At 39.3% G+C, this 27,307-nt stretch overlaps 1 protein-coding gene and 1 pseudogene across 1 annotated transcript in view; one reads left to right on the forward strand and one right to left on the reverse strand.

Annotated features, from left to right (window-relative positions):
- Nucleotides 1-27,307, forward strand: part of RYR2 (ryanodine receptor 2 (cardiac)) — an 826,801-nt gene that overhangs the window by 223,584 nt on the left and 575,910 nt on the right. Inside the window, exon 2 of the mRNA XM_010860117.1 lies at nt 761-880. Within this exon, the coding sequence (XP_010858419.1) occupies nt 761-880 (120 nt within the window). The remainder of the gene's footprint in view (nt 1-760; nt 881-27,307) is intronic.
- On the reverse strand, nt 3,050-7,906 carry LOC105003141 (annotated as a pseudogene).

A 27,307-nucleotide genomic window follows, 5' to 3' on the forward strand; every position in this document is an offset into this window, starting at 1 on the left:
AATTTTCTTCAATGGTAGTAACTTTTTCCGACTCTTGCCACCCGGTTATCTTTTTATTTTATTTTATTTTTTTTAAATTTTATTTTTAAACTTTACAATATTGTATTAGTTTTGCCAAATATCAAAATGAATCCGCCACAGGTATACCCGCGTTCCCCATCCTGAACCCACCTCCCTCCTCCCTCCCCTACCCTCCCTCTGGGTTGTCCCAGTGCACCAGCCCCAAGCATCCAGTACCGTGCATCGAACCTGGACTGGCGACTCGTTTCATACATGATATTATACATGCTTCAATGCTATTCTCCCAAATCTCCCCACCCTCTCCCTCTCCCACAGAGTCCATAAGACTGATCTATACATCGTTGTCTCTTTTGCTGTCTCGTACACAGGGTTATTGTTACCATCTTTCTAAATTCCATATATATGTGTTAGTATACTGTATTGGTGTTTTTCTTTCTGGCTTACTTCACTCTGTATAATAGGTTCCAGTTTTATCCATCTCATTAGAACTGATTCAAATGTATTCTTTTTAATGGCTGAGTAATACTCCATTGTGTATATGTACCACAGCTTTCTTATCCGGTTGTCTTTTTTTGATAAATAAAAATGCTCTAGGACTTGATTGTGCGGATTTGGGAAGGACAGTTCTTAGATTCACTTTGCTTTGATTTTTAAAATGCACTAAAATAACAATTTCGAGATCTGAGTTTGGCTGAGTCATGCCAAATCTCACTGTTTTCCTCTTTTTCTCCTTTTGCAGGATGATGAAGTGGTCCTGCAGTGTACCGCGACCATCCACAAAGAACAACAGAAACTATGCTTGGCGGCAGAAGGATTTGGCAACAGGCTTTGCTTCTTGGAGTCCACTTCGAATTCCAAGGTGAGGTAAAGCCTTTTCAGTCCATTCAAACATTGAGGTTTTAATAGTGGCGTTGAAGTTATTTGTGGGCACTCTTCGGTTTTCTGCGGAACACATCAACTAAAGGAAATTGAACAGTCTTTTCACTATCCAGTAAGCACTTTTCAGTTGAGCCCCTAATCCATGTAAATAACTCAGATGCAGTTGTTAACAGGAAGAGACAGAGTCTTTTTGCTCCCATGCTATTTATATCCCAGGGGATAAGTAAACATGGTAATAATTTCAGAACCAATACGGGCTCTGAAGAAAAGCAGAGTGACAGGGTGGAGAGTGCTGAGGTAAGGACTTTTGCAAAGAGTATGGAGGGAAGGCCATTCTGAGACAGTGACGTTTGAGCTGAGTGAAGTGAGAAAGGGAGAAGTGGTAAGTTCCTGACCATTCTGGAAAGAGAGACCAGGCAATGCAAGGGCCCCTCATTAAGAATGTGCTTACAGTCTCTTGGAGGAAGGACCAATAGGCACTGCAGCTCTGGTACCATGAATGGGGCCACTAGTGAGGGGAGGTGAAGGGCCTACCAGCCCTTGGTTAGTATTAGATTGACCAAAATGTTTGGGTTTTTATGTTACATCTTATGGGAAAACCCAGACAAACTTATTGGCCAACCCCATAGTTGATATTCTTTCCTAGTAAGAAAGGAGGCCATTGGATCAGGTGAGCAATGCAGTTCTATGTAATATTTAAAAGATTGATTTGACTTTTTTGTGGATTCGAGCAGGGGTCACCAACACCTGGTCTGCAGACCAGTATGTGGCCTCTCAGGAAACTGGGCCTCACTGCAAGAGGTGAGTGGAGGGTGAGCTAGCTAAGCTTCATCTACCCCTCCCCATTGCCTGCATTACCACCTGAACCATCCCTGCCCCTTTCTTGGTGGAAAAATTGTCTTCCGTGAGACTGGTCCTGGGTGTCAAAAAGGTTGGGGACCACTGGATTAGAGAATGTGGAAAGATTAAGATTAAAAGTGGGGAGAGCAGTGGAAGGTGCCTGCAGAAGTTTGCAGGGCAACTGCTGGGTCTGCTGATGAGAAGCAGTGATGGTTAGGAAACTTAGTGAGGGGTTGGGAATATGCTTGGAGGATTTAGAGGGTGTGCTGAAAGATCAGAGTGTATAGAATAAAGGAAAGAGAGGAAAGGCAGATACCTCTGCAGGTAGACAGTCAACCAGAAAACAGTCAGTTTATTAATCTTTTGGGTAGCACTTTTTAGTTTACAGAGTCATTTGACATGCATGATCGCATCTGATTGTCACAATAAGAGTATGCTATGCATAGTTATTGCTGTTCTATTCACTGTACACTTGAGGGCATGGATGGCTGAGAGATGACAGGTATTAGACCAGAGGCTTCCTGTGACTTGATGCCACAGCATTGATAATGGCAAATTTTCACATTTAACACCTCAGTCTTTTGATTTGAATCCCTGATTATTATTATTATTATTATTTTTATTAGCACAGGCCCATGATTCTTTATTTCCTGGGTCTGCGACCCACATCTAATCAGGTCGAGTAACCATAAACACTGCCAAAATGCCCAGAGTACTACTCCTACGGAAGCAGGCAGTCACTGAGCGCGAGAGGAGCTGGGTAGCGTCACCTGCAGGGAGTTATAGGCTGACGGCTTTGGGTGTTTGCACAAACTCCTTGAGAGGCCTGCGGGATGCTGAGCCACGTAGATTGAGCCTTCAACAGCTACTGCAGGACTGTGGTTGGAAAACGCAAATCTGACCTTGTTTTCTTGCTTGGAATCATTTGGCGGGGACGAGTTCTCATCACTCAAAGGATAAATTCATAGTCCTAAAGTAACATTCAGTGTCTTTTTCATCACAATTTAGTACCTGTGGTGGCCTTAACATTTCCTAAGTATTCTTCAAGACAATTCTGGATGCTTCCTCCGAGAAAGGGGCTTGCTTTGGACCTCTCTTTTCTGTGCTTCCACAGCACTGTCTTCAGTTCAGTTCAGTCATGTCCGACTCTTTGTGACCCCATGAATCGCAGCACGCCAGGCCTCCCTGTCCATCACCAGTTTCCAGAGTTCACTCAAACTCATGTCCACTGAGTCGGTGATGCCATCCAGCCATCTGACGAAAAGGGGAAGAACGTCCAAGTGGTGGCAAGACGCAGATAGGGGGAGCTTCAGGGTTCCGAGCCCTGGGCTTTGCTGCCGAGCTTCTTCATGCGCAGTCCGAGGAGAGGGATTTTGTTTGCAATTTTCTGAAGGAACCAGACCTTCCTGTTTTCATATTTTCCTGCGTTAATCAATTCCTGAAGTACAGTTTTACTTTCTGCTGCTAATGACTGTTCTTTCAATATCATATTAGACATCTGAGAAACAAGTGTAGACACATTTTCTGGAATCGATATAAGAGATCCAAGTGCTGCTGCAGTAATAGTGTCTAATGCAGAGACACTGGAAGTCAGCAGGGTACCAAACAAGGTCTTGTGAACTTCTAGCATGGCCTTTTGTTTCATGCTGCCATCCTTAATTAATTCTTCCATATTATTAAACAAACTGTTCGTGACATTGTACAGGAGACAGGAATCAAGACCATCCCCATGGAAAAGAAATGAAAAAGAAAAATGACTGTCTGGGGAGGCCTTACAAATAGCTATGAAAAGAAGAGAAGTGAAAAGCAAAGGAGAAAAGAAAAGATATAAGCATCTGAATGCAGAGTTCCAAAGAATAGCAAGAAGAGATAAGAAAGCCTTCCTCAGTGATCAATGCAAAGAAACAGAGGAAAACAATAGAATGGGAAAGACTAGATATCTCTTCAAGAAAATTAGAGATACCAAGGGAACACTTCATGCAAAGATGGGCTCGACAAAGGTCAGAAATGGTATGGACCTAACAGAAGCAGAAGATATTAAGAAGAGGTGGCAAGAATACACAGAAGAACTGTACAAAAAAGATCTTCATGACCCAGATAATCACGATGGTGTGATCACTCACCTAGAGCCAGATATCCTGGAATGTGAAGTCAAGTGGGCCTTAGAAAGCATCACTACAAACAAAGCTAGTGGAGGTGATGGAATTCCAGTTGAGCTATTTCAAATCCTGAAAGATGATGCTGTGAAAGTGCTGCACTCAATATGCCAGCGAATTTGGAAAACTCAGCAGTGGCCGCAGGACTGGAAAAGGTCAGTTTTCATTCCAATACCAAAGAAAGGCAATGCCAAAGAATGCTCAAACTACCACACAAATGCACTCATGTCACACGCTAGCAAAATAATGCTCAAAATTCTCCAAGCCAGGCTTCAGCAATATGTGAACCGTGAACTTCCAGATGTTCAAGCTGGTTTTAGAAAAGGCAGAGGAACCAGAGATCAAATTTCCAACATCCACTGAATCATGGAAAAAGCAAGAGAGTTCCAGAAAAACATCTATTTCTGCTTTATTGACTATGCCAAAGCCTTTGACTGTGTGGATCACAAGAAACTGTGGAAAATTCTGAAAGAGATGGGAATACCAGACTACCTGACCTGCCTCTTGAGAAATCTATATGCAGGTCAGGAAGCAACAGTTAGAACCAGACATGGAACAACAGACTGGTTCCAAATAGGAAAAGGAGTAAGTCAAGGCTGTATATTATCACCCTGCTTATTTAACTTCTATACAGAGTACATCATGAGAAACGCTGGACTGGAAGAAACACAAGCTGGAATCAAGATGGCCGGGAGAAATATCAATAACCTGAGATATGTAGATGACACCACCCTTATGGCAGAAATGAAGAGGAACTAAAAAGCCTCTTGATGAAAGTGAAAGAGGAGAGTGAAGAAGTTGGCTTAAAGCTCAACATTCAGAAAATGAAGATCATGGCATCTGGTCCCATCACTTCATGGGAAATAGATGGGGAAACAGTGGAAACAGTGTCAGATTTTATTTTTTGGGGCTCCAAAATCACTGCAGATGGTGATTGCAGCCATGAAATTAAAAGACGCTTACTCCTTGGAAGGAAAGTTATGACCAACCTAGATGGCATATTCAAAATCAGAGACATTACTTTGGTAAGGTCCATCTAGTCAAGGCTATGGTTTTTCCAATGCTCATGTATGGATGTGAGAGTTGGACTGTGAAGAAGGCTGAGTGCCGAAGAACTGATGCTTTTGAACTGTGGTGTTGGAGAAGACTCTTGAGAGTCCCTTGGACTGCAAGGAGATCCAACCAGTCAGGAAGGAGATCAGCCCTGGGATTTCTTTGGAGGGAATGATGCTGAAGCTGAAACTCCAATACTTTGGCCACCTCATGGGAAGAGTTGACTCATTGGAAAAGACTCTGATGCTGGGAGGGATTGGGGGCAGGAGGAGAAGGGGATGACAGAGGATGAGATGGCTGGATGGCATCACTGACTCAATAAATGTGAATCTGAAAGAACTCCGGGAGTTGGTGATGGACAGGGAGGCCTGGCGTGCTGGGATTCATAGGGTCGCAAAGAGTCGAACATGATTGAACGACTGAACTGAATCAAGTTTTTGCCAAAAAAGTCTTGAGCTGTTGCGTTATGCTGATCAACTGCCTTCTTATGATCCAGTTTAGAATGGAGACCAAATACATGTTTTGTAGTTTCTTCAGCTGCGTTGAGCAACCTGTTGGCAGCATCGTGAAGTCTCTCAGTACTTTCCAAAGCTGAGGTGATACATTCTTCTTCAACAAGCTGTAATTTCGTTTCCTGCAAATGTCTTTGAGTGGTTTCAAGTTCCTGTGTCTTACTTTGCAGGTCAGATTTGCACTGGTTAAGTTCATTTTTACTATCCATAAACAATTCTGTAACCCTATTTAGCTCTTCCTCAATAGCAGCAATTTTTTCAACCGATTCTACAATTTCTTCCTCTTGAACAGTTAGTTTTCCACTCAAAACTCTAAAATTTTCTTCAGAAATGTACACTTCATTTTTTTCACGAGTTGCAGCAAGATCCTGTTTCAGATGTTCTCTCTTCTGTATATTCCTTAATCAGAACTTTTTTGGTGAGTTTCTGGTTAATGTCAGGCTTATTGAGTATGTTCTTTGCTCTATGAGCATATTCCAATGTACTCAGAGTTTCCTCCAGATTGAGAGATGCAGGAGAAACTGCTGCAATGATAGATGTTCTTGTATGTCCCCCAAGAGAGTCCTGGAGGATTCTAGTCAGTTTAGGTTCTCGATTAGGAACATGAGGTGTTCTTTCTACAAGAGCAGTAATAACCCTTCCCAGAGTCAACAGGGACTGATTGATATTTCCAGCTTCCCGAGCTCTCTTGTCAACTGCTCCAGAATGGCCAATGTTCTCACTGACTGCAAGATCAACCAGGTTCAGCTTTCCAGTTTTAACAAGCGCCTCTCCATCAACTGTAGTTTCTTTCATAGGTATTGTAACAGAGAAAACTGAGCGGGATAGACTAGAATAGGCATTCATCAAAGTTGCTCGGCTGTCCTTTTTGCTGCCCCCTTCTCCAAAATTTGATAGACTTCATCCTTGTTGGATACTGTAATTTCTTCTAAACCTTTGATTATCACTCCCCTCTTGTTATGGGGATCATCAAACATCTGCAGGCTCTCAGAAACATCAGAAGACGGACTAAGGAGATAAAAGAGCTCTTCATTATAGATTTCCAATAGCAACACTTTCACTGACAATTCAGTACCATTATCAGTAAGTTTCTCAAAAATCTGATGAAGAGTATGTGGAATTATACCAGCCAAAGGATCCTCCTCTCAAGTATACTCTTCATTAGGGGGCCTTTGACCTTCCATTGTAAAGGTTTTTCCAGCGTGGGTTTGGCCATATGCAAAAATAGTGCAATTATAGCCCATAATAACTTCATCCAGAATTGGACAAACAACACTTCGGTAAATGTCAATTTGTTTAGTATTTGCTCCAAAAACCGTATCAAAAGTGTATGTTTCCCTTGAGCTTTTGTCCGCCAGTCCTCCAGTTCGAACACTGACTTCCTTCCACACTTGATCCCATTCTACTACCGAATGGGCATTAGCTTTCCGCTCTGCCAAATTAAATGGTCTGCATCTCACCACCACCTGGATGCTCCCCGCCCACCCCTGCAGATGAGCTCGGCTGAGACGCCACGACCGCCCCCAAAGAAGGCCGGGCCACGGAGCCAGGCGCCCTCCTCCCCTGCCGGGCACTGGCGCGGTTTCGGAAATCGCCATCGATTTCCGATGCACCCGCCCCACACCAGCCCGAACCCCCCAGCCACAAACCTAGTCTCCATTCCAAGCCCAGGAAACCCGAATCCCTGATTCTTAATGACACAGTACCCCTTTGATTATTCTGTGAACAATGGAACAATGTCTATATATGATTTATTAAAATAATTTAGTGCCAAGTCATGTTACTAATGTTACAATGATGGGTGACATAACATTATGCATTTTATAGCCCTGCCTTGATTTATTTTTAATTTGACAAATGTTTATTGAGCATTCTCTTTGTGAAAATTACTGTGCTAGGTATCAGTTGTGAAAAATACTCTTCTTAGAAAGCATATCAAGAATTTAATATTTAGTACTTTCCCTGTGGTTTCTGGTATTTTGTAGTGGCTAGAACCAGGCAGGCCAGTTAGCTAGGTTTTGATTTTTCACGGTACTGGCTGTCGTTGCCTTGGTCTTTAATATAAGAGCTGATTTCCAGTACTAAAAATGAATTCTCTCGATTCTCTAGTAGGGGTGGCATGTAGCAGTCAAGGCACTGAAATAGGCCAGGCATCCAGTTAATATTGAGATCCACCAAGATGGAGTAGAAGGAGGTGAAGCTCACCTCTCCCAACAAGCACATCAAAAATACATTTAAATGTGGAACATTTCTCACTGAAAACTAACTAGAAACTGGCTTAGAGTCCTGTACAACCAAGGATGTAAGAAAGATCCACACGGAATCTTGTAAGAAGGGAAGAGAAGCGATCAGGTTGGGACCTGTGCCTTTAGAAGGGGACTCAGAGGAAAAGAGAAATTATACAGGTGGAGATTTGTCTTGGGGAGTGAGCAGTTCCAGCCACATGTTGGGTGTCCCAGCCCAGGGGTCTGGCACAGGGAACGTGAGTTCCTTTGCTGGTTGGAGAGCTGGTGGGACTCACAGGAGGGCTATGGGAAGCCCAGATTTTGCTCATGAGCTGTGGGCATGCGCTAGCTTGCTCCTAAAGCGGGGTGGAGAGGGCAGATTGAAAACTGTGGAGATGGCTGCTTGGTTTCCCTCACCTTCGCTATTGCATGCCACGGCCTGAGCCCAGTGAACACTCTAGCCCTGCTTACTATTTGCTAATGATGAAATGTCAGAAACAGAAAACAGAAACAATCCTGTCTAAAATTGCATCAAAAATTATAAAATACCCAGGAATAAACTAAGGAGGTAAGACCTTTGCCATGAAAACTATAAAACTTTGTTGAAGGAAATTGAAGATGATACAAAGAAATATATTTCATTCATAAATTGGAAGAAATAATATTGGTAAATGTCTCTACCACCTAAAGCAATCTACATGGCATCTGGTCCCATCACTTCATGGGAAATAGATGGGGAAACAGTGGACACAGTGACAAACTTTATTTTCTTGGGCTCCAAAATCACTGCAGATGGTGACTGCAGCCATGAAATTAAAAGATGCTTGCTCCTTGGAAGAAAAGTTATGACCAACCTAGACAGCATATTCAAAAGCAGAGACATTATTTTGCCCACAAAGATCCATCTAGTCAAAGCTATGGTTTTTCCAGTAGTCATGTTGGGCACGACTGAAGCAACTTAGCAGCAGCAGCAGTAGCAGCAGCATGTATGGATATGAGAGTTGGAGTATAAAGAAAGCTGAGTGCCGAAAATTTGATGCTTTTGAACTATGGTGTTGGAGAAGACTCTTGAGAGTCCCTTGGACTAAAAGGAGATCTAACCAGTCAATCCTAAAGGAAATCAGTCCTAAATATTCATTGGAAGGACTGATGCTGAAACTGAAACTTCAATACTTTGGCCACGTGATGCTGGGAAAGATTGAAGGTAGGAGGAGAAGGGGACAACAGAGGATAAGATTGTTGGATGGCATCACTGAGTCAATGGACATGAGTTTGACTAAACTCTGGAAGTTGGTGATGGACAGGGAGGCCTGGCGTGCTGCAGTCCCTGGGAGTCGCAAAGAGTCATACACAACTGAGCAACTAAACTGAATCCCTGTCACATACCCATGACATTTATCACAGAGCTAGAACAAATAATCCGAAAATGTATATGGAAACAATCCCAAAGCAGTTTTGAGAAAAAAGAATAAAGCTGGCGGTATTATGCTCCTGACTTCAGACTATACTACAAAGCTGCAGTAATCAAATAACATGGTACTGACATAAAAAGAAATACATAGGTCTATGGAACAGAATCAGAGAAGGCAACGGCAACCCACTCCAGTACTCTTGCCTGGCAAATCCCGTGGATGGAGGAGCCTGGTAGACTGCAGTCCATGGGGTCGCTAGCAGTCAGACACGACTGAGTGAATTCACTTTCACTTTTCACTTTCATGCATTGGAGAAGGCCATGGCAACCCACTCCAGTGTTCTTGCCTGGAGAATCCCAGGGACGGGGAGCCTGGTGAGCTGCTGTCTATGGGGTCGCACAGAGTCGGACACGACTGAAGCGACTTAGCAGCAGCAGCAGCAGCAGCATGGAACAGAATAGAGAGCCCAGAAATAAAGCCAAGCACCTACTGTCAAGTAGTCTATGACAAATGAGATAAGAATATCAATGGATTAAAAACAGTGTCTTCAATAAGTGGTGCTAGGACTACTGGACAGTTACTTGTAAAAGAATGAGATTAGAATGTTTCCATACACCATATACAAAATAAATTCAAAATGGATAAAACACCTAAATCTTAGACCTGAAGCCATAAAATCCTAGAAGTGAACATAAGCAGAACATTCTATTTAATATACTCTGTTAGTGTACCTGAAATAAATATAGTACTGTAATCATTGATACTTCAGCAAAAACTTACACAGTTATGTACATCAAGGGCTACTTGGCTCATAGTTGTGACTGATGACATAATGCACTGACCATTTCAGCCATTTGTTTTGTTCTTGTTGTGCTCCCTTATTCTTTTTGGTTTATCTGAAAATTTGTGTTTAGGATGAGATACTGAAATTGTTTATCAAGCATAGAGTAAAATAGCAATTGAAGTCTAGTAAACCGATCTGAACTGTTTTTTATATTTGTTACAGCACAAATACTCTTTTCTTTCCCCTACTCAGATTACTTGACAATTCCCTATTATGTCCGTATTGTTTTGCTTTTTTCATACTTCCGTTTTACTTTGTTCTCACTAAATTGTATATCCTTCCTTTAGTTTTCCTGCCAGTTAAATACTGCTTGTTCTCCAAAGTCTATCTACAACAGTCCCTCTTATGGACTGTTTTTCTCAAATGATTTGTTTATGTTGCTATTATATTGTCAGTTGGGCTTAATTCTGTGTAATATCCACAGCACCTTCTCTCCCTGAATTTGTAAGTATGTATACTTTTTTTACCTCTCAAATTGGTTCTCCTGCATTAATTATAAAGTTTGGAGAAGGAAATGGCAACCCACTCCAGTGTTCTTGCCTGGAGAATCCCAGGGACTGGGGAGCCTGGTGGGCTGCCGTCTGTGGGGTCGCACAGAGTTGGACACCACTGAAGCTACTTAGCAGCAGCAGCAGCATACTCCCAGCTACATGTAGCAGCTTCTGAATTCTCTGAGGACACTGGGTATAGATCATTTATGTTCTTATTTCTTAGTATGAAGCAGAAGTAAGTGATTTATAACATTTAATAGATTATTAAATTTGAAAGGGAACCACTAGTCTTAGGACATACTTTTATAAAATACACTTCTAATTTTTTATAATAACAAAGAGTCAAAGCTGTAGATTTCATTTCCTGTTTAAACTATCAAACTTTAGATACTGATTTGTTTCATGCAGATGCATTTGAATTTGACATTCATTGGTAGAAAATGAGAGATTGCCTTTTTTTACCTCTCAAATTGGTTCTCCTGCATTTATTATAAAGGTTGGGAGAACAGAATTATTGTTAGCATTGAGTGGTCAGTCACTGTAAATTATGTATGTGTTCCTGGAAATGATCCCAGAAATATCTTAAGCTACAGAAACTTCTAATCAAATGCAAGACTTACTTTTTCAAAAGACTGTTTCAGTCTCCTAGGATACTTATTCAGGCTAATCTCTTCCTGAAAGAGAATGTTTCATAATTCCAGCATATATTTTCTTGCAGAAAATGTAAACATATATCTGATGTGTTTAATTGGTTATTTGTAATTCATAATTATGGATGCTTACTGTGTACTCTTTATATGAAAGACATTTTTGTTTATTTTAGTGATTTTCAGAGATACCCACCTTATTATTATTAAAAGTTTATGGAGAAATTAGAAGTTATTAGAGAGTCATAGTTGTTACTCTCTTTGAATCTCTACATAAAAACAGACGTGTGCTGATGGGAAAACGTGAAACCCACAGACAATATAATATCTAAGAAAACCTAGGTGACAAGTTATCCCAAATCTGGTGGCAGTAAGTGAAGAGGAGGAAGTACAGGGAAGACAACGTGATTTCTGCCATCTTTGGAAACTGGTAACAAGTATTAAATAGAAATCATGGGGGACTACGTGAAACTGGCAGCTAAAACTAGAAAGACGCAAAGGAGCTGTGATAAGGAGGGAAGTTTCTAGAGCAATCTTGGCCTGTAGACTTGTGAAACCAACCACTAAGGCTCTTCCAATGACCGAGTCCTCCTCTGAGGGAAAATTGTTGGGAATCCAGTTCAGATGGAGCAAGGTTGAAGGGACAAAGGCTAGAGAAGGGCCAGGTAAAAGTAGGGCAGGGAGACTACCAATAGATCTCATATCAAAAAGTCCTTGCTTTGTCCAGTGGGTGAAAACAGCAGAACAAGTTGCTATAGGACCATGAAGTTACAAAAGCTATGCTGTCCCGCCCTCCTTTCCTAAGGATACAAGAAAGGTCGTTTCAATCTTTATCTGTTTATTTGTTGCCTGTAGACTTAATTCTTCTCCTTATTTGTCTCTTTGCTTTTAAACTATATACACACACACATATATATAGTTATATATATGAATATAATTATATATAATCATACATAATTTGTATATAATCATGTATAATTTATAAATAATCATGTATAATTTATATATACTATATAAGTGGAGCAATTTAATTACATTTATTTATATAATCATTTCGGAGAAGGCAATGGCACCCCACTCCAGTACTCTTGCCTGGAAAATCCCATGGATGGAGGAGCCTGGTAGGCTGCCGTCCATGGGATCGCTAAGAGTTGGGCACGACTGAGCGACTTCACTTTCACTTTTCACTTTCATGCACTGGAGAAGGAAATGGCAACACGCTCCAGTGTTCTTGCCTGGAGAATCCCAGGGACAGTGGAGCCTGATGGCTGCCGTCTATGGGGTCGCACAGAGTCGGACATGACTGAAGTGACTTAGCAGCAGCAGCATATAATCATTTACAGTTTTCCTTTATGTATATCAATGTAATTTTCTGTGTCAGAGAGAGGATAAGGAACAGAATAATATCTATCCATTAGACTTACAACTTTTAAACCAGGAATTTATAAGAAACATGATTACTGTGCTAAAGGTTCCAATGGATAAGGTAGATAGCCTGCAAGGACAGATGGGCAATGTAAGCAGAGAGGTGGAAATTCTAGGAAACGATGGAAAAGAAATGCTGGAGATCCAAGACATTGGAACCAAAATCAAGAATGCCTTTGATAGGCTTATGAATAAATGGGAATTTTCTGAGCAAACAATTTCTGAGCTTGAGAGTACTTCAAAAGAAGCCTGCAAGACTGATAAAAAGAAAAATTACTGAAAGAAAAACCAAACAGAATAGAGTATCTGAGAACTATAGGGCAACTACAAAAGTTCTCTAGGATCATGAAGAAAGGAATAGAAGAAATATATGAAATAATAAAGACTGATGATTTTGGAAATTAATGTCAGACAGCCACAGATACAGGAAGTTCAGAAAATTATAAGAAGAATAAATGAAAAACCCCTACATGTAGGCGTATCATTTTCAGTGTACAGAAAATTTAAAAGTCCAGAGAGATGCCAGAGGCAAAAATGTCCCTATAAAGGAGCAAAGATAAGTGTTACATTCAACTTCTCAAAACACCATTGGAAACAAGAAGAGACAGTAGTGAAATATTTAGTGTTAAGGGAAAACAACAACAGAACTCTGCCAACCTAGAATTCAGTATCCTGCAAAACTACCCATCAAAATGAAGATTGGATAAAGAGTTTCTCAGATAAACAGAAATTCAGGGAGTTTTTTTGCCAGTAGACCTGCTTTGTAAGAAATGTTAAATAAGTTCTTCAGTAATAAGGAAAATATATAGGTCAGCAACTCAGATTTTTAGCAAGAAAGCAAGAGCACCAGAGAATGAATAAGTGAAAATAAAAAGTGTTATTTTTCTTATTCTTAATTTCCTTAGCAGATCTTTGAAAATAATAATAGTAATACTGTGTCCAAATATATTTATATGAATTCATTCAATAACTTTCCAGACAGAAAGCATCAGGCCTAGTGGATTATTCACTGGTGAATTCTATCACACATTTAAGGAAGACACTATACTAATTCTTTATAATCTTCTTCAGTTGATTGATGCACAAGGAATATTTCCTAACTCATTTATGAGACCAACATGACACTCTCATATCAAAACATGATACAACATTAAAGAATATTGACCACATTTTAGCCCACAAAGAAAAGCTCAGTCAATTCCAAAGAACAGCAATAAAACAAACAGGACTTCTAAAAACAAAACTAAAAATTAAAAAAAAAAAAGCTCCCAAAGGGACTTTTATGTTCCTTCTACTTGAAAATTGCAAACTACATTATTAAATAAATGTTAGGTCAAAGTCTTGAATATAGTAAAAATGAATACATGATATTTTAGAATATGTGGGCATATCTAAGAAGGTTACCAGGAGAAAACTTTTAGCATCAAATGCATGTATTAATAAAAATTAAAAAGAAAATAAAATGAATTAAGCAACAGATAAAAACTAGAAGAACAAAGTAAACAAGAAAAAGCAACAGGATAGGATTAATAAAGATAAAAATAAATTTAAAATTGATTTCTTGAAAAAAATCAAAGTACAAATATTAAAACATTAGAGGTTACATAAGGATATGAAATGGAGAACAGTCAAAATTTTGTATAAATTTAGTAAATTAAATCCTAAAGGACTATTTGCTCAATTATATGCAACTAGATTTAAAAATTAAATACACTACAGAAAGCCTAAACAGACTAATTGTCATAAATAAAAGAATTTCCTGATAAAAAATGTACCAGGATTAGATAAACCTCAATTTAACTATACAGCTTAAATTATTCCAAAGATAGGGAAAGTGGGAAATTTTCAAATTTATTTTGTTAGGTAAATATAACATGGATTCTAAAATCTTAAAAAATTATTTTGGAAAATTATAGAATAATTTTAAATATGAATATTGACTCACAAATCCAAAGTAAAATGTTTTAACAGAAAACAGTGTTGCCTTAAGACATACATCATAACCAAGTGGGGTTTATTCCAAGAATTCAAGAATGGCTCAATACCAAAAATTCAATTAGTGTAATTCTTCATATTTGTAGAGCTCAGGAGAAAAATCCTTTTGACATCTCTGAAGATAGGGAAAAATCACTTTACAAAACTTACAATCTATTTTTCAAAAAACAATAAAATAAGAATTGATGGATATCTCCTGAACATTTATTTTACAAACACACACACACACTCACATATACTCACACACTTCAGTTCAAAACTTAGCACCTTATATTTACAGGGGAGATGCTAGTGGTTTGAGGTGGATATAAGTTAAACACACATGCTCAGTTTCAGTATCTCTGCTATGCATGTGTGGGTTGGAGGAACAAGCCACTGTTATTAGGCATATAGAGTTAAGTTTGCATATTACATTTCTAGTTGCAGATGATTTGATGATATATCTGAGTCTCAAATGAATCAATGGAAAAACTACCCGAAATGAATTTATCAGAGACATCTATAAAATAGTGGGTTACTAAAGCAGTGTATCAACAGCCTTCATATATTTAGACCAGTTATAGGGTACACTGAAACTTCCACATCTATGGAATGATGCTTTTGTACACATCCATACACACATACAAACTCGAATTTATGTCAAGTTCAAAGGAGACCAATGATTGTCTTAGACCAATCATTTATCAATAGTAATGAAGTGGTCCCTCAAAAAAGAAAATTCGTAAAAAAACCAGGATTCTTGTTTAATGATATTCACACATGACTTTCTGGTGTTACTTTTTTTGTGGACTCAGGGCAGATACAGTAAGAGGATCTTTAAGATTTATTGCAGCCCAGCACTCCAGGGGTTCTCTGTTTCTATGACTGTTCTATACGTACTGTACCTATGAAATAACACTGTTGATTTTTCCCTACTGGTGGGTAGAACAATATCAAGAATTCTGTCTCTTCCAATTTCTATGACATCATTTTAATTAAAAGTATTTCTTCCCATAATGAAACATGATAGAGCAATGTTTTATCTTCACTGACTCTCATTTCAGAATATCATTCACAATGATAAATAATGCATTAGTGTATTAATGATGCATAATAGTTGCGATATTCCAGATGAACTGTTCTCATGCAAGTGAGAATTTTTGAATAATAAAAGTGTCAGTATATGATAAATGCTGGATGATATGAGAAACATTCACCTTAAAAATCGTTTATGAAACATAAATATCAGATACTTTTTAGTCTTTTCATAAAATTTATAGGAATAAAACATAATTATAGGAAAATAAATATTGATATTATTGCTCTTTTATTCTGTTATTCATTGTGATATTCACAGAATTTTGAGCACAAGGGAGGTAAAAGAAAGACCGGTTGTTCAGGAAAAAGCATATATTATTAATAGCCATATTTGTTTCTTAAAACCTTGTGTTTTAGTTATGTAATTATTTTTTCCCCAATACATTGAAGCAAAGCACAATACATGGTAATTGTGGCAGAAAGGAAATACCATAATGATGTATGAATACCCAGTGTATAAAGAATAAGTGATTGCATAAAGTTCTCATAGAAGTTATAAGAAAATGTCTAATTTGCAGTAGACATTTGTCTACTGAATGTCTAATATTTTCAGTAGATAATTATATTGGCCAGAATGGAAGTGTTTCCTAAATTACAGTTTGTAAGCTGTGTGGAAATAATTTATTTTTTTAAACGTACAATGATTCTGCTGCCCAGTTAGGAAAGGGTGGTGTTTCACAAGGACAAAGATGATATAATTGAAATCCCCTAAGTAGGAAGCACTTTATGGACTATGTGAATAATATAGCATCAATAAATTGTCATAGAAGCTAAAACCATTCTTGGAATATTTTAAAGATTTTAAAGAATTCTCATTGTGGTCAGAGATGAGCTTCTGATCAGTGTTTCTTGAGATGAAATGAAAACTTCATAAAAACACTGAGATATTAGACTTAAAAACAATTGAATCAAAAATCTGGGAGAAATACCCACTAACTCTAAGGCAGATGGAACCAGTTGGAGAAAAACCTACCTGGAGTTAACCTATGACACACACAGATTCACCCCAGAGGCTGCACGTGGCAGGAGAGCCCAGTGTGAGCTTAATTCAATGTCAGTTTGTAAGGATGTAACTGGGTACATTTTTAAAAATTTATTTATTTTTTAATTGAAGGGTAAATGTTTTACAAAATTTTGTTGTTTTCTGTCAAACCTCAACATGAATCAGTAATAGGTATACATATATCCCCTCCCTTTTGAACTTCCCTCCCATCTTCCTCCCCATCCCACCCCTCTAGGTTGATACAGAGCCCCTGTTTCCTGAGCCACACAGCAAATTCCTGTTGGCTATTTTACACATGGTAATGTAAGTTTCCATGTTACTCTTTCCATACATCTCACCCTCTCCTCCCCCTCCCCATGTCCATAAGTCTATTTGCTATGTCTGTTTTTTAATTGCTGCCCTGTAAATAAATTCTTCAGTACTATTTTTGTAGATTCCATATATATGCATTAGAATACAATATTTATCTTTCTGCCTTACCTTACTCTGTATAATAGGTTCTAGGTTCATCCACCTCATCAGAACTGACTCAAATGCATTCCCTTTTATGGCTGAAAGTGAAAGTGAAGTCGCTCAGTCGTGTCCGACTCTTTGCGACCCCGTAGACTATAGCCTACCAGGCTCCTCTGTCCATGGGATTTTTCCAGGCAAGAGTGCTGGAGTGGGTTGCCATCTTTTATGGCTGAGTAATATTCAATTGTGTGTATGTTCTACAACTTCTTTATCTATTCATCTGTCGATGGACCTCTAGGTTGCTTCCATGTTCCAGCTATTGTAAATACTGCTGCAGTGAACAATGGGATACATGTGTATCTTTCAATTTTGGTTTCTTCAGGGTATATGCCTAGCAGTGGGATTGCTGGGTCATATGGTGGTTTTATTCCTAGTTTTTTAAGGAATATCCATACCATCTTCCATAATGGCTGCATCTATTTAGATTCCCACCAACAGTTCAAAGAGTTCCCTTTTCTCCACACCTTCTCTGGTATTTATTGTTTGTAGATTTTTTGATGATGGTCATTCTGACTGGTGTGAGGTGATATCTCATTGTAGCTTTGCTTTGCATTTCTCTGAGAATGAGATGTTGAACATCTTTTCATGTGTTTGTTAGCCACCTGTATGTCTTCTTTGGAGAAATGTCTGTTTAGATCTTTTTCCCACTTTTTGATTGGGTTGTTTGTTTTTCTGGCATTGAGTTGTATGAGCTGCTTGTATATTTTGGAAATTAACCCTTTGTCAGTTGTTTCATTTGCTATTATTTTCTCCCACTCCAAGGGTTGTCTTTTCACCTTGCTTAGAGTTTCCTTTGCTGTGCAAAAGCTTATAAGTTTAATCAGGCCCCACTTGTTTACGTTTGTTTTTATTTCCTTTAGTCTAGGAGGTGGGTCATAGAGGATCTTGCTTTGATTTATGTCACCGAGAGTTCTGCCTATGTTTTCCTCTGAGTTTTATAGTTTCTGGTCTTCCATTTAGGTCTTTAATCCATTTTGAGTTTATCTTTGTGTATGATGTTAGGAAGTGTTATAATTTCATTCTTTTACATGTAGCTGTCCAGTTTTCCCAGCCCCATTTATTGAAGAGGCTGTCTTTGCCCCATTGTGTATTCTTGCCTCTTTTGTAAAAAATAAGGTACTGATAGGTGCAGGGGTTTATTTCTGGACTTTCTATCTTGTTCCATTGATCTATATTTCTGTTTTTGTGCCAGTACCATACTGTCTTGATGACTGTAGCTTTTTAGTATGATCTGAAATCAGGAAGGATGATTCCTCCAGTTCCATTCTTCTTTCTCAAGACTGCTTTGGCTATTCAGGGTCTTTGGTGTTTCCATATGATTTGGAAAAGTTTGTGTTCTAATTCTGTGAAAAATGCCATTTGATAGGGATTGCATGTTTGGTAGTATACTCATTTTCACAATATTGATTCTTCCTACCCAGGAACATGGAATATCTCTCATCTGTTTATTGTCATCTTTCATCAGTGTCCTATAATTTTCTGTGTACAGTGCTTTTGTCTCCTTAGGTAAGTTTATTCCTAGATATTTAACTCTTTTTGTTGCAGTGGTGAATAGGACTGATTCCTTAATTTCTTTTTCTGATTTTTCATTGTTAATGTATAGAAATGCAAGTGATTTCTGTGTATCGATTTTGTATCCTGCAACTTTGCTAAATTCACTGATTAGCTCTAGTAATTTTCTGATACTATCTTTAGGATTTTCTACGTACAGTATCATGTCATCTGCAAACAGTGAGAGCTTTACTTCTTTTCCAATCTGGATTCCTTCTATTTCCATTTCTTCTCTGATTGCTGTAGCTAGGACTTCCAGAACTATGTTGAATAATAGTGGTGAAAGTGGACACGCTTGTCTTGTTCCTGATGTTAGGGGGAATGCTTTCAGTTTTTCACCATTGAGGATAATGTTTGCTCTAGGCTTATCATATATGGCCATTACTATGTTGAGGTAGGTTCCTTCTATGCCCTCCCTTTTTTTTAACTTTATCTTTTTTTTTTTTTTTTTTGCTGCTTCTTTTTTTAAAAAATATAAATTAATTTATTTTAATTAGAGGCTATACAATATTCTAGTGGTTCTGCCATACATTGACATGAATCCACCACGGGTGTACATGTGTTCCCCATCCTGAACCCTGCTCCCACCTCCCTCCCCATCTCATCCCTCTGGATCATCCCAGTGCACCAGCCCTGAGCACCCTGTCTCACGCATCAAACCTGGACTGACGATTCATTTCACATATGATAATATACATGTTTCAGTGTCATTCTCCCAAAATCATCCCACCCTTGCCCTCTCCCCCACAGTCCAAAAGACTGTTCTATACATCTGTGTCTCTTTTGCTGTCTCACATATAGGGTTATCATTACCATCTTTCTAAATTCCATATGTATTTGTTAGTATACTGTATTGCTGTTTTTCTTTCTGGCTTACTTCACTCTGTATAATAGGCTCCAGTTTCATTCACCTCATTAAAACGGATTCAAATGTATTCTTTTTCATGACTGAGTAATATTCCATTGTATATATGTACCACAGCTTTCTTATCCATTCGTCTGCTGATGGATATCTAGGTTTCTTCCATGTCCTGACTATTATAAACAGTGCTGCAATGAACATTGGGGTACACGTGTCTCTTTCAATTCTGGTTTCCTCAGTGTGTATGCCCAGCAGTGGGATTGCTGGGTCATATGGCAGTTCTATTTCCAGTTTTTTAAGGAATCTCCACACTGTTCTCCATAGTGGCTGTACTAGTTTGCATTCCCACCAACAGTGTAAGAGGGTTCCCTTTTCTCCACACCCTCTCCAGCATTTATTGCTTGTAGACTTTTGGACAGCAGCCATTCTGACTGCTATGCCATTTTTTAAAAGATTTTTAATTATAAATGGGTGCTGAATTTTGTCAAAGGCTTTTTTTGCATCTATTTATGGTATTTATCTTTTAGTTTGTTAATGTGGTGTATCACATTGATTTGCATATATTGATGAATCCTTTCATTCTTTGAATCAACCCAACTCGATCATGGTGTATGAACTGTTTCATACAGTTGCTGAATTCTGTTTGCTAAAATTTTGTTGAGGATTTTTGCATCAGTGATATTGGCCTGTAGTTTTCTTTTTTTGTATTGTCTTTTCTGGTTTTGCTATCAGGGTGATGGTGGCCTCATAGGATAAGTTTGGAAGTGTTCCTTTCTCTGCAATTTTATGAAAGAGTTTTAGGAGGATAGGCATTAGCTCTTCTCTAAATGTTTGATAGAATTCTCCTGTGAAGCCATCTGGTCCTGAGGTTTTGTTTTTTGGGAAATTTTTGATCACAGTTTCAATTTCAGTGCTTGTGATTGGGTTGTGCATAATTTCTACTTCTTCCTGGGAACGTCTTGGAAGATTGAACTTTTCTAAGAATCTGTCCATTTCTTCCAGGTTATCCACTTTATTGCCATATAGTTGTTCATAATAGTCTCTTAAAATCCTTTGTATTTCTGCATTGTCTGTTGCAATCTCTCCTTTTTCATTTCTGATGTTCTTGATTTGTTTTCTTTTGTTTTCATAATGAGTCTGGCTAAAGGCTTGCCAATTTTGTTTACCTTCTCAAAAAACCATCTTTTAGTTTTATTAATCTTTGGTATTCTTTCATTTCTTTTTCATTTATTTCTGCTCTGATCTTTATGATTTCTTTCCTTCTACTGATTTTGAGGGTTTTTTTTGTTCTTCTTTTTCCAGTTGCTTTAGGTGTAAAGTTAGGTTGTCTATTCATTGTTTTTCTTGTTTCTTGAGGTAAGATGTACTGCTATAACTTCCCTCTTAGAACTGCTTTTGCTGCATCCCATAGGTTTTGAGTTGTTGTGTTTTCATTGTCATTTGTTTCTAGAGGTTTTTTGATTTCCCTTTTATTTTCTTCAGTAACCTGTTGGCTATTTAGAAGTGTATTGTTTAATCTTCATGTATTTGTGGTTTTTGCTGTTTTGTCCTTGTAATTGATATGTAGTCTCATAGAATTGTGGTCGGAGAAGATGTTTGATATGATTTCAATTTTCTTAAATTTACTGTGGTTTGATTTGTGACCCAAGATGTGGTCTATCCTGGAGAATGTTCCATGTGCACTTGAGAAGAAGGTATATTCGTCTGCATTTTGATGGAATGTCCTGAAGATATCAGTGAGATCCATCTCATCTAATGTATCATTTAAGACTTGTGTTTCCTTATTAGTTTTATGTTTTGATGATCTGTCCACTGGTTGAGTGGGGTGCTAAAATCTCCTACTATTATTGTATTACTGTCAATTTCTCCTTTTATGTCTGGTAGTGGTTGCCTTATGTATTAAGGTGCTCCTATGTTGGGTGCATAGATATTTACAATTGCTATGTCTTCCTCTTGGATTGGTCCCTTGATCATTATGTAGTATCCTTCCTTATCTCTTGTAATCTTTATTTTAAAGTCTATTTTGTCTGATATGAGGATTGCTACTCCAGCTTTCTTTTGCTTCCCATTTGCAGGGAATATTTTTTTCCATCCTCTCACTTTCAGTCTATATGTGTATTTAGGTATGAAGTGGGTTTCTTATAGACACCATATATGTGGGTCTTGTTTTTGTATCCATTCGGCCAGCCTGTGTCTTTTGGTTGGAGCATTTAATCCATTTACATTTCAAGTAATTATTGCCATTTTCTTAATTGTTTGTGGTTGATTTTGTAGACCTTTTTTCTTCCCTTGTATTTCTTGACTATATAAGTCCCTTTAACATTTGTTGTAAAGCTGGTTTGGTGGTACTGAGTTCTCTTAACTTTTGCTTGTCTGAAAAGCTTTTTATTTCTCCGTCAATTTTGAATGATATCTTTGATGGGTGCAGTCATCTTGGTTGTAGATTTTTCCCTTTCAGTGTTTTAAATATATCCTGCAGTGCCCTTCTGGTCTGCAGAGTTTCTGCTGAAAGATCAGCTGTTAAGTGTATGGGGTTTCCCTTGTATTTACTTGCTGCTTCTCCCTTGCTGCTTTTAATATTCTTTCTTTGTGTTTAGTCTTTGTTAGTTTGATTCATATGTGTCTTGGCATATTTCTCCTAGGGGTTTATCCTGTATGGAACTCTTTGTGCCTCTTGGACTTGATTGGCTATTTTCTTTTCCATGTTGGGGGAATTTTCAACTATAATCTCTTCAAACATTTTCTCATACCTTTCTTTTTCTCTTCTTCTTTTGGGGCCTGTGTGATTTGAATGTTGGCATTTTTGATATTGTCCCAGAGGTCTTTGAGACTATCCTAAATTCTCTTCATTCTTTCTATTTTATTCTGCTCTTGAGAGGTTGTTTATACCATTTTATCTTCCAGCTCACTGAATCATTCTTCTGCTTCAGATATTCTGCTATTGATTCCTTCTAGAGTATTTTTAATTTCAATAATTGTATTTTTTGTCTCTGTATGTTTATTCTTTAATTCTTCTAAGTCTTTGTTAATTGATTCTTGGATTTTCTCCATTTTGTTTTCAAGGTTTTTGATCATCTTTACTATGATTTTTCTGAATTCTTTTTCAGGCAGTTTGCCTATTTCCTCTTCATTTATTTGGACTTCTGTGTTTCCAGTTTGTTCTCTGATTTGTGTAGTATTTCTCTGCCTTTTCATTATTTTTTTTTAAACTAATTGTGTTTTAGGTCTCCTTTTCCCAGGCTTCAAGGTTGAATTCTTTCTTCCTTTTGGTTTTCTGCTCTCCTAAGGTTGATCCAGTAGTTTGTGTAAGCTTCCTATAGAGTGAGATTTTTGCTGAGTTTTTTTGTTTGTTTGTTTTCTTGTGTTTCCCCTGATGGGCAAGGCTGAGTGAGGTGGTAATCCTGTCTGCTCATGATTGGGTTTGTATTTTTGTTTTGTTTGTTATTTAGATGAGGGGTCCTGCACAGGGTGCTACTGGTGGTTGGGTGATGCCAGGTCTTGTATTCACGTGGTTTCCTTTGTATGAGTTCTCACTATTTGATACTCCCTAGAGTTAGTTCTCCGGAGAAGGCAATGGCGCCCCACTCCAGTACTCTTGCCTGGAAAATCCCATGGACAGAGGAGCCTGGTAGGCTGCAGTCCATGAGGTCGCTAAGAGTCAGGCACGACTGAGTGACTTCACTTTCACTTTTCAGTTTCATGCATTGGAGAAGGAAATGGCAACCCACTCCAGTGTTCTTGCCTGGAGAATCCCAGGGATGTGGGAGCCTGGTGGGAGGCCATCTATGGGGTCGCACAGAGTCGGACACGACTGAAGCGACTTAGCAGCAGCAGCAGCAGCAGAGTTAATTCTCTGGTAGTCTAGAGTTTTGGAGTCAGTGGTCCCACTCCAATGGCTCAGGGCTTGATCTCTGGTCAGGAACAAAGATTCCACAAGTGTTCTGTTTTGGCATTAAATGATATTAAAACAAATGCCCCCAAACAAGAAAGCAAAGACGAACCCCAGACAAATGGCCATTATGAAATCAGGAAAATAATAATTAAAATAATGGAATATACACATATACTTACATACCCATAAGCAAAATCAAAGCAGTCCAGCCAAAATAAGGTAGAGTACCCAGTGAACAAAGGAAATCAAAATTTATATCTACCACTTAGATACAAAACTACCTAAAGCACAAACTGGAAAACAAAACTAAAGCAAGGTGCCAAGTAGGGAATAAAGCAATGAAAACAAAACTAACAAATATGTTGAGAGGAAAGGAAAGAAAGAAAAGAAAGAACAAATAGATATATAAAGTTAAACAGGTATAGATAAAGAAGATTTATATAAATTAAAGATTAACCGCAAGGAGGAAAGAACAGTAGGAAAGGCATAAATGTAGAACAAATATAATAGGATTAAAAATTATAAAAATGAGAAAAGAAAAAAAAAGGAAGAATGAAAAAAGAAAAAAAAAGGAAAACTCCACAGAACTGCAGAAGCCCAACGTAGAGGCAGAGTTTTATAATGACAATAAAAATTGTGACTGAATACACCCATATATGGCTTCCCTGGTGGCTCAGACAGTAAAGCATCTGCCTGGAATGTGGGAGACCCAGGTTTGATCCCTGGGTCGGGAAGATCTCTGGAGAAGGAAATGGCAACCCACTCCGGTATCTTTGCCTGGAGAATCCCATGGACGGAGGAGCCTGGTAGGCTACAGTCCACGGGGGTCGCAAAGAGTCAGACAGGACTTAGCTACTTCACTTTCACTTTCATACCCATGTACATATTCACTTATAAGCAAAATCAAAACAGTCCCACAAAAATAAAGTACAATAGATTGACCTGGCATACAAAGAAACTAAAAATTTTATCTATCAGTTAAGAACAAAACTAACTGTAGCACGAACTGGAAAAGAAAACTAAAGCAAGGTGCCAAGTGGGGAATAAAGCAATGAAAACAAAACTAACAAATGTTTTGAGAGGAAAGGAAAGAAAGAATAGATATGCAAAGTTAGATAGAGGTGCTTAAAAAAGATTTATATACCTTACAGATTAACTCCAAGGGGAAAAGAATAGTAGGAAAAGCAAACAAAGGAATAAATGTAGAAAAATAATAATAGGTTTAAAAATATTAGAATTAAAAAAAGAATAAAGGAAAAAAAAATGGAAGAAGAAAGCAAAAAAAAAAAAAAAGGAAAACTCCACAGAAGTGCAAAAGCCCTATGTAGAGGCAGAGGTTTATGACAGTAAAAAATGTGACTGAGAAAAAAAAAAGCTCAAAAGCTTAATTAGATTTCATAGTGCCAGTAAAATCGACAACTACAATAGCGGGGGGAAAAAAAGAAAAAAAAGAAAAAATGTAAAAAATCCCAAAGAATCTACAGAATAATTCAAAACATAAGAATAATAAATATTTTTCTTGAGTCACTGCTGTCAGAGTCCTTCCCCTCGCTGGGAGTGACAGTCCACTCACCTCCCTCAGATGCCCTCCAACTCTGTGATGGTCTCTGGACCTGCTGTGGGGCAGCTCAGATTCTACTCTGGTTCTACTCCTGTGTGTTCTTGCCTCCAATGTCCACACCTATCAGAACTGGTGTGTTTTCTTTTGTGGGAGCTCTCAGTGTCCTTTTCCATATTCCTTAGACACAGAGTCTGCGTAGTTGATGGTGTGGATTTAATCTGCAGCTTGTATAGCTGGTAGGAAGGTTTTGGGTCTCTTCCTTAGCCACACTGCCCCTGGGTTTCAATTGTGGGTTCATCTCCACCTCTGCATGCGGGTCGTCTACTAAGGTTTGCTCCTGAGGCTGCCCTGGAGGGCTTGCGTTTGCCCCAGTGCGGGCCACATGTGGACGTGGTGCAGCTGCTTGCGTTGCAGGGGCTCTGGCAGCACCCGGTACTCAGGGGAGTTGATAGCTAGGGCAGCATGAAATATAGTGCTTTAGAAGGGTTTGGCAATCAGTACTGGCCAGTACGCTCCAGTATTCTTGCCTGGAGGACCCCGTTGACACAGAAGCCTGGCAGGCCACAGTCCACAGGGTTGCAAAGAGTTGGACACGACCGAAGTGACCCTGCCTGCATAGACCCAAGACTTTTTTTTTTGCCTGTGGCAGTTCTGCCCCAGTGAGAGTTGAGCATGAAGGTGGAGCAGCTGCTTGGCTTGCGGGGATCCTGGCGGCACCAAGTGTGCAGGGACGCAGACTGCCTCTGCCGTGGGAGTTATGCCCTCTTAGACTCTTTTTTCGAGTCTCTTGTAGCTGGTGATCAGAAGGTCTCTTTCGCCAGTCTTTCTCCATAGCTCTGCCCATTCAGGAACTTACAGGGCTCCCTTGCCTGGGGTCGTTCTCTGTTGTTAGGCGCGTCAGGCATATAGAGGAGCCACCCTGGCTGGGCTCCTACTCTGTAGATCAGCGCATCAGGCATTTAAAGGGGTACCCTGGGAGGTCCGACTCTATAGTTAAGTGCATCAGGTGTTTGATGGGACAGCCTCTCTGTTGTTCAGCTGCCAGTGGTGGCATGTGGGGAGAGAAAGGCTATGGTGATGGCTCCACCCTCTATGTGTGACTCAGCAGTATCACCTTGCTTCCATGGCTGCCTGGCTTTCCTCCACTGGCATTTCCCACCAGTCTCCTCCCTCACATCCCCCAATCCGTCTCTCTACAGTCAATAGCAGCCCTCACCCTGGCATTGCTCCACAATACCTAAATTCCAGCTCCCAGCTACTGTGCCTTCTAGGAGACCTGCATACCTGTCTGGGCTATGTATGGCTGCAGCAAGGACTGTCTGATTCTCATTCCATTTAGGCTGACACAGATCACCTGTTTCACTCTCAGCCTTAAATGTTTCTCCTCTGACTCAGACAATTGCCCCCCTGTGGGGTTGGACCCCTGCTTCAGTTCCCCCACCCGCCGAGGGTAGGTCCAGTCCTACTAACACTCCTGTTCCCCGCCCCCGCCCCACCAGTTCCTTTGTCCTACCGGTTTTGCGTGGTTCTATATATTCTTTTCCACTGGTCAGGTACTCCTGTCTGCTCTCAGCTAGTGTTCTGCATGCACTTCTGGGTCTGAAGGTGTATTCCTGTTGTATCCATGGGGAGAGATGTACTCTACATCCACCTACTCCTCCGCCATCTCATTCTCTCTGTTTCTGGGTATTTTAAGAGGAGGATGAGGCAATAGATAGGGGCACATAGGGTGTCAATTGAGTAAGGAAAGTGAAGAATTTCAAAGGGTTTTTCAGTGTAAATATTGATTAGGCCTGCTGTGTCTGCTAGCTGGCAAGTACTGAAGGCAGGATTGTCTACTTCCAGAGAGACTGGGAGACAGGGATGTCATCCTTTCTGATGATTGCATTTCAAAGGGATAGCTTTCAGGTACTTGAGAAATGTAGTCTTGAGCTGTTGAAGATACTAGTATATCTGAAAAGGACAGAAGAATGATTCATATTTGTGAGGTCTTTTAGTATATGCTTTAAGAAAGGGTGGTGGGATCTATTGTCAGGTGTTGGCTAAAACAAACTAAATACTTTTAGTAGCCCTGAGCTTTCATGTGAAGGCCCTTTTAGGGGGTCTAGAGTGGCACTGAGTCATTAGAAACTGTGTTTGAGACTTCCCTGGTAATCCAGTGGTCAGGACTCTGCATGCCCAGTGCAGGAATGTGAGTTTGGTGGGGGCAGGGATGAACAAAATCATCTTTGAGTCTTTGATTTTTACAGGCCAAGGTTGAGGCCTAGTTGAAAAGAGGATATAGAGGCGCCTGGGGAGAATTTGGTCAAAGAGTGAGTCTTTGTCATTTTGTACTGATTTGTATGTTT

The sequence above is a fragment of the Bison bison genome, unplaced genomic scaffold, assembly GCF_000754665.1.
Source record: "Bison bison bison isolate TAMUID 2011002044 unplaced genomic scaffold, Bison_UMD1.0 scf7180017864462, whole genome shotgun sequence".
Lineage (NCBI taxonomy): Eukaryota > Metazoa > Chordata > Mammalia > Artiodactyla > Bovidae > Bison > Bison bison.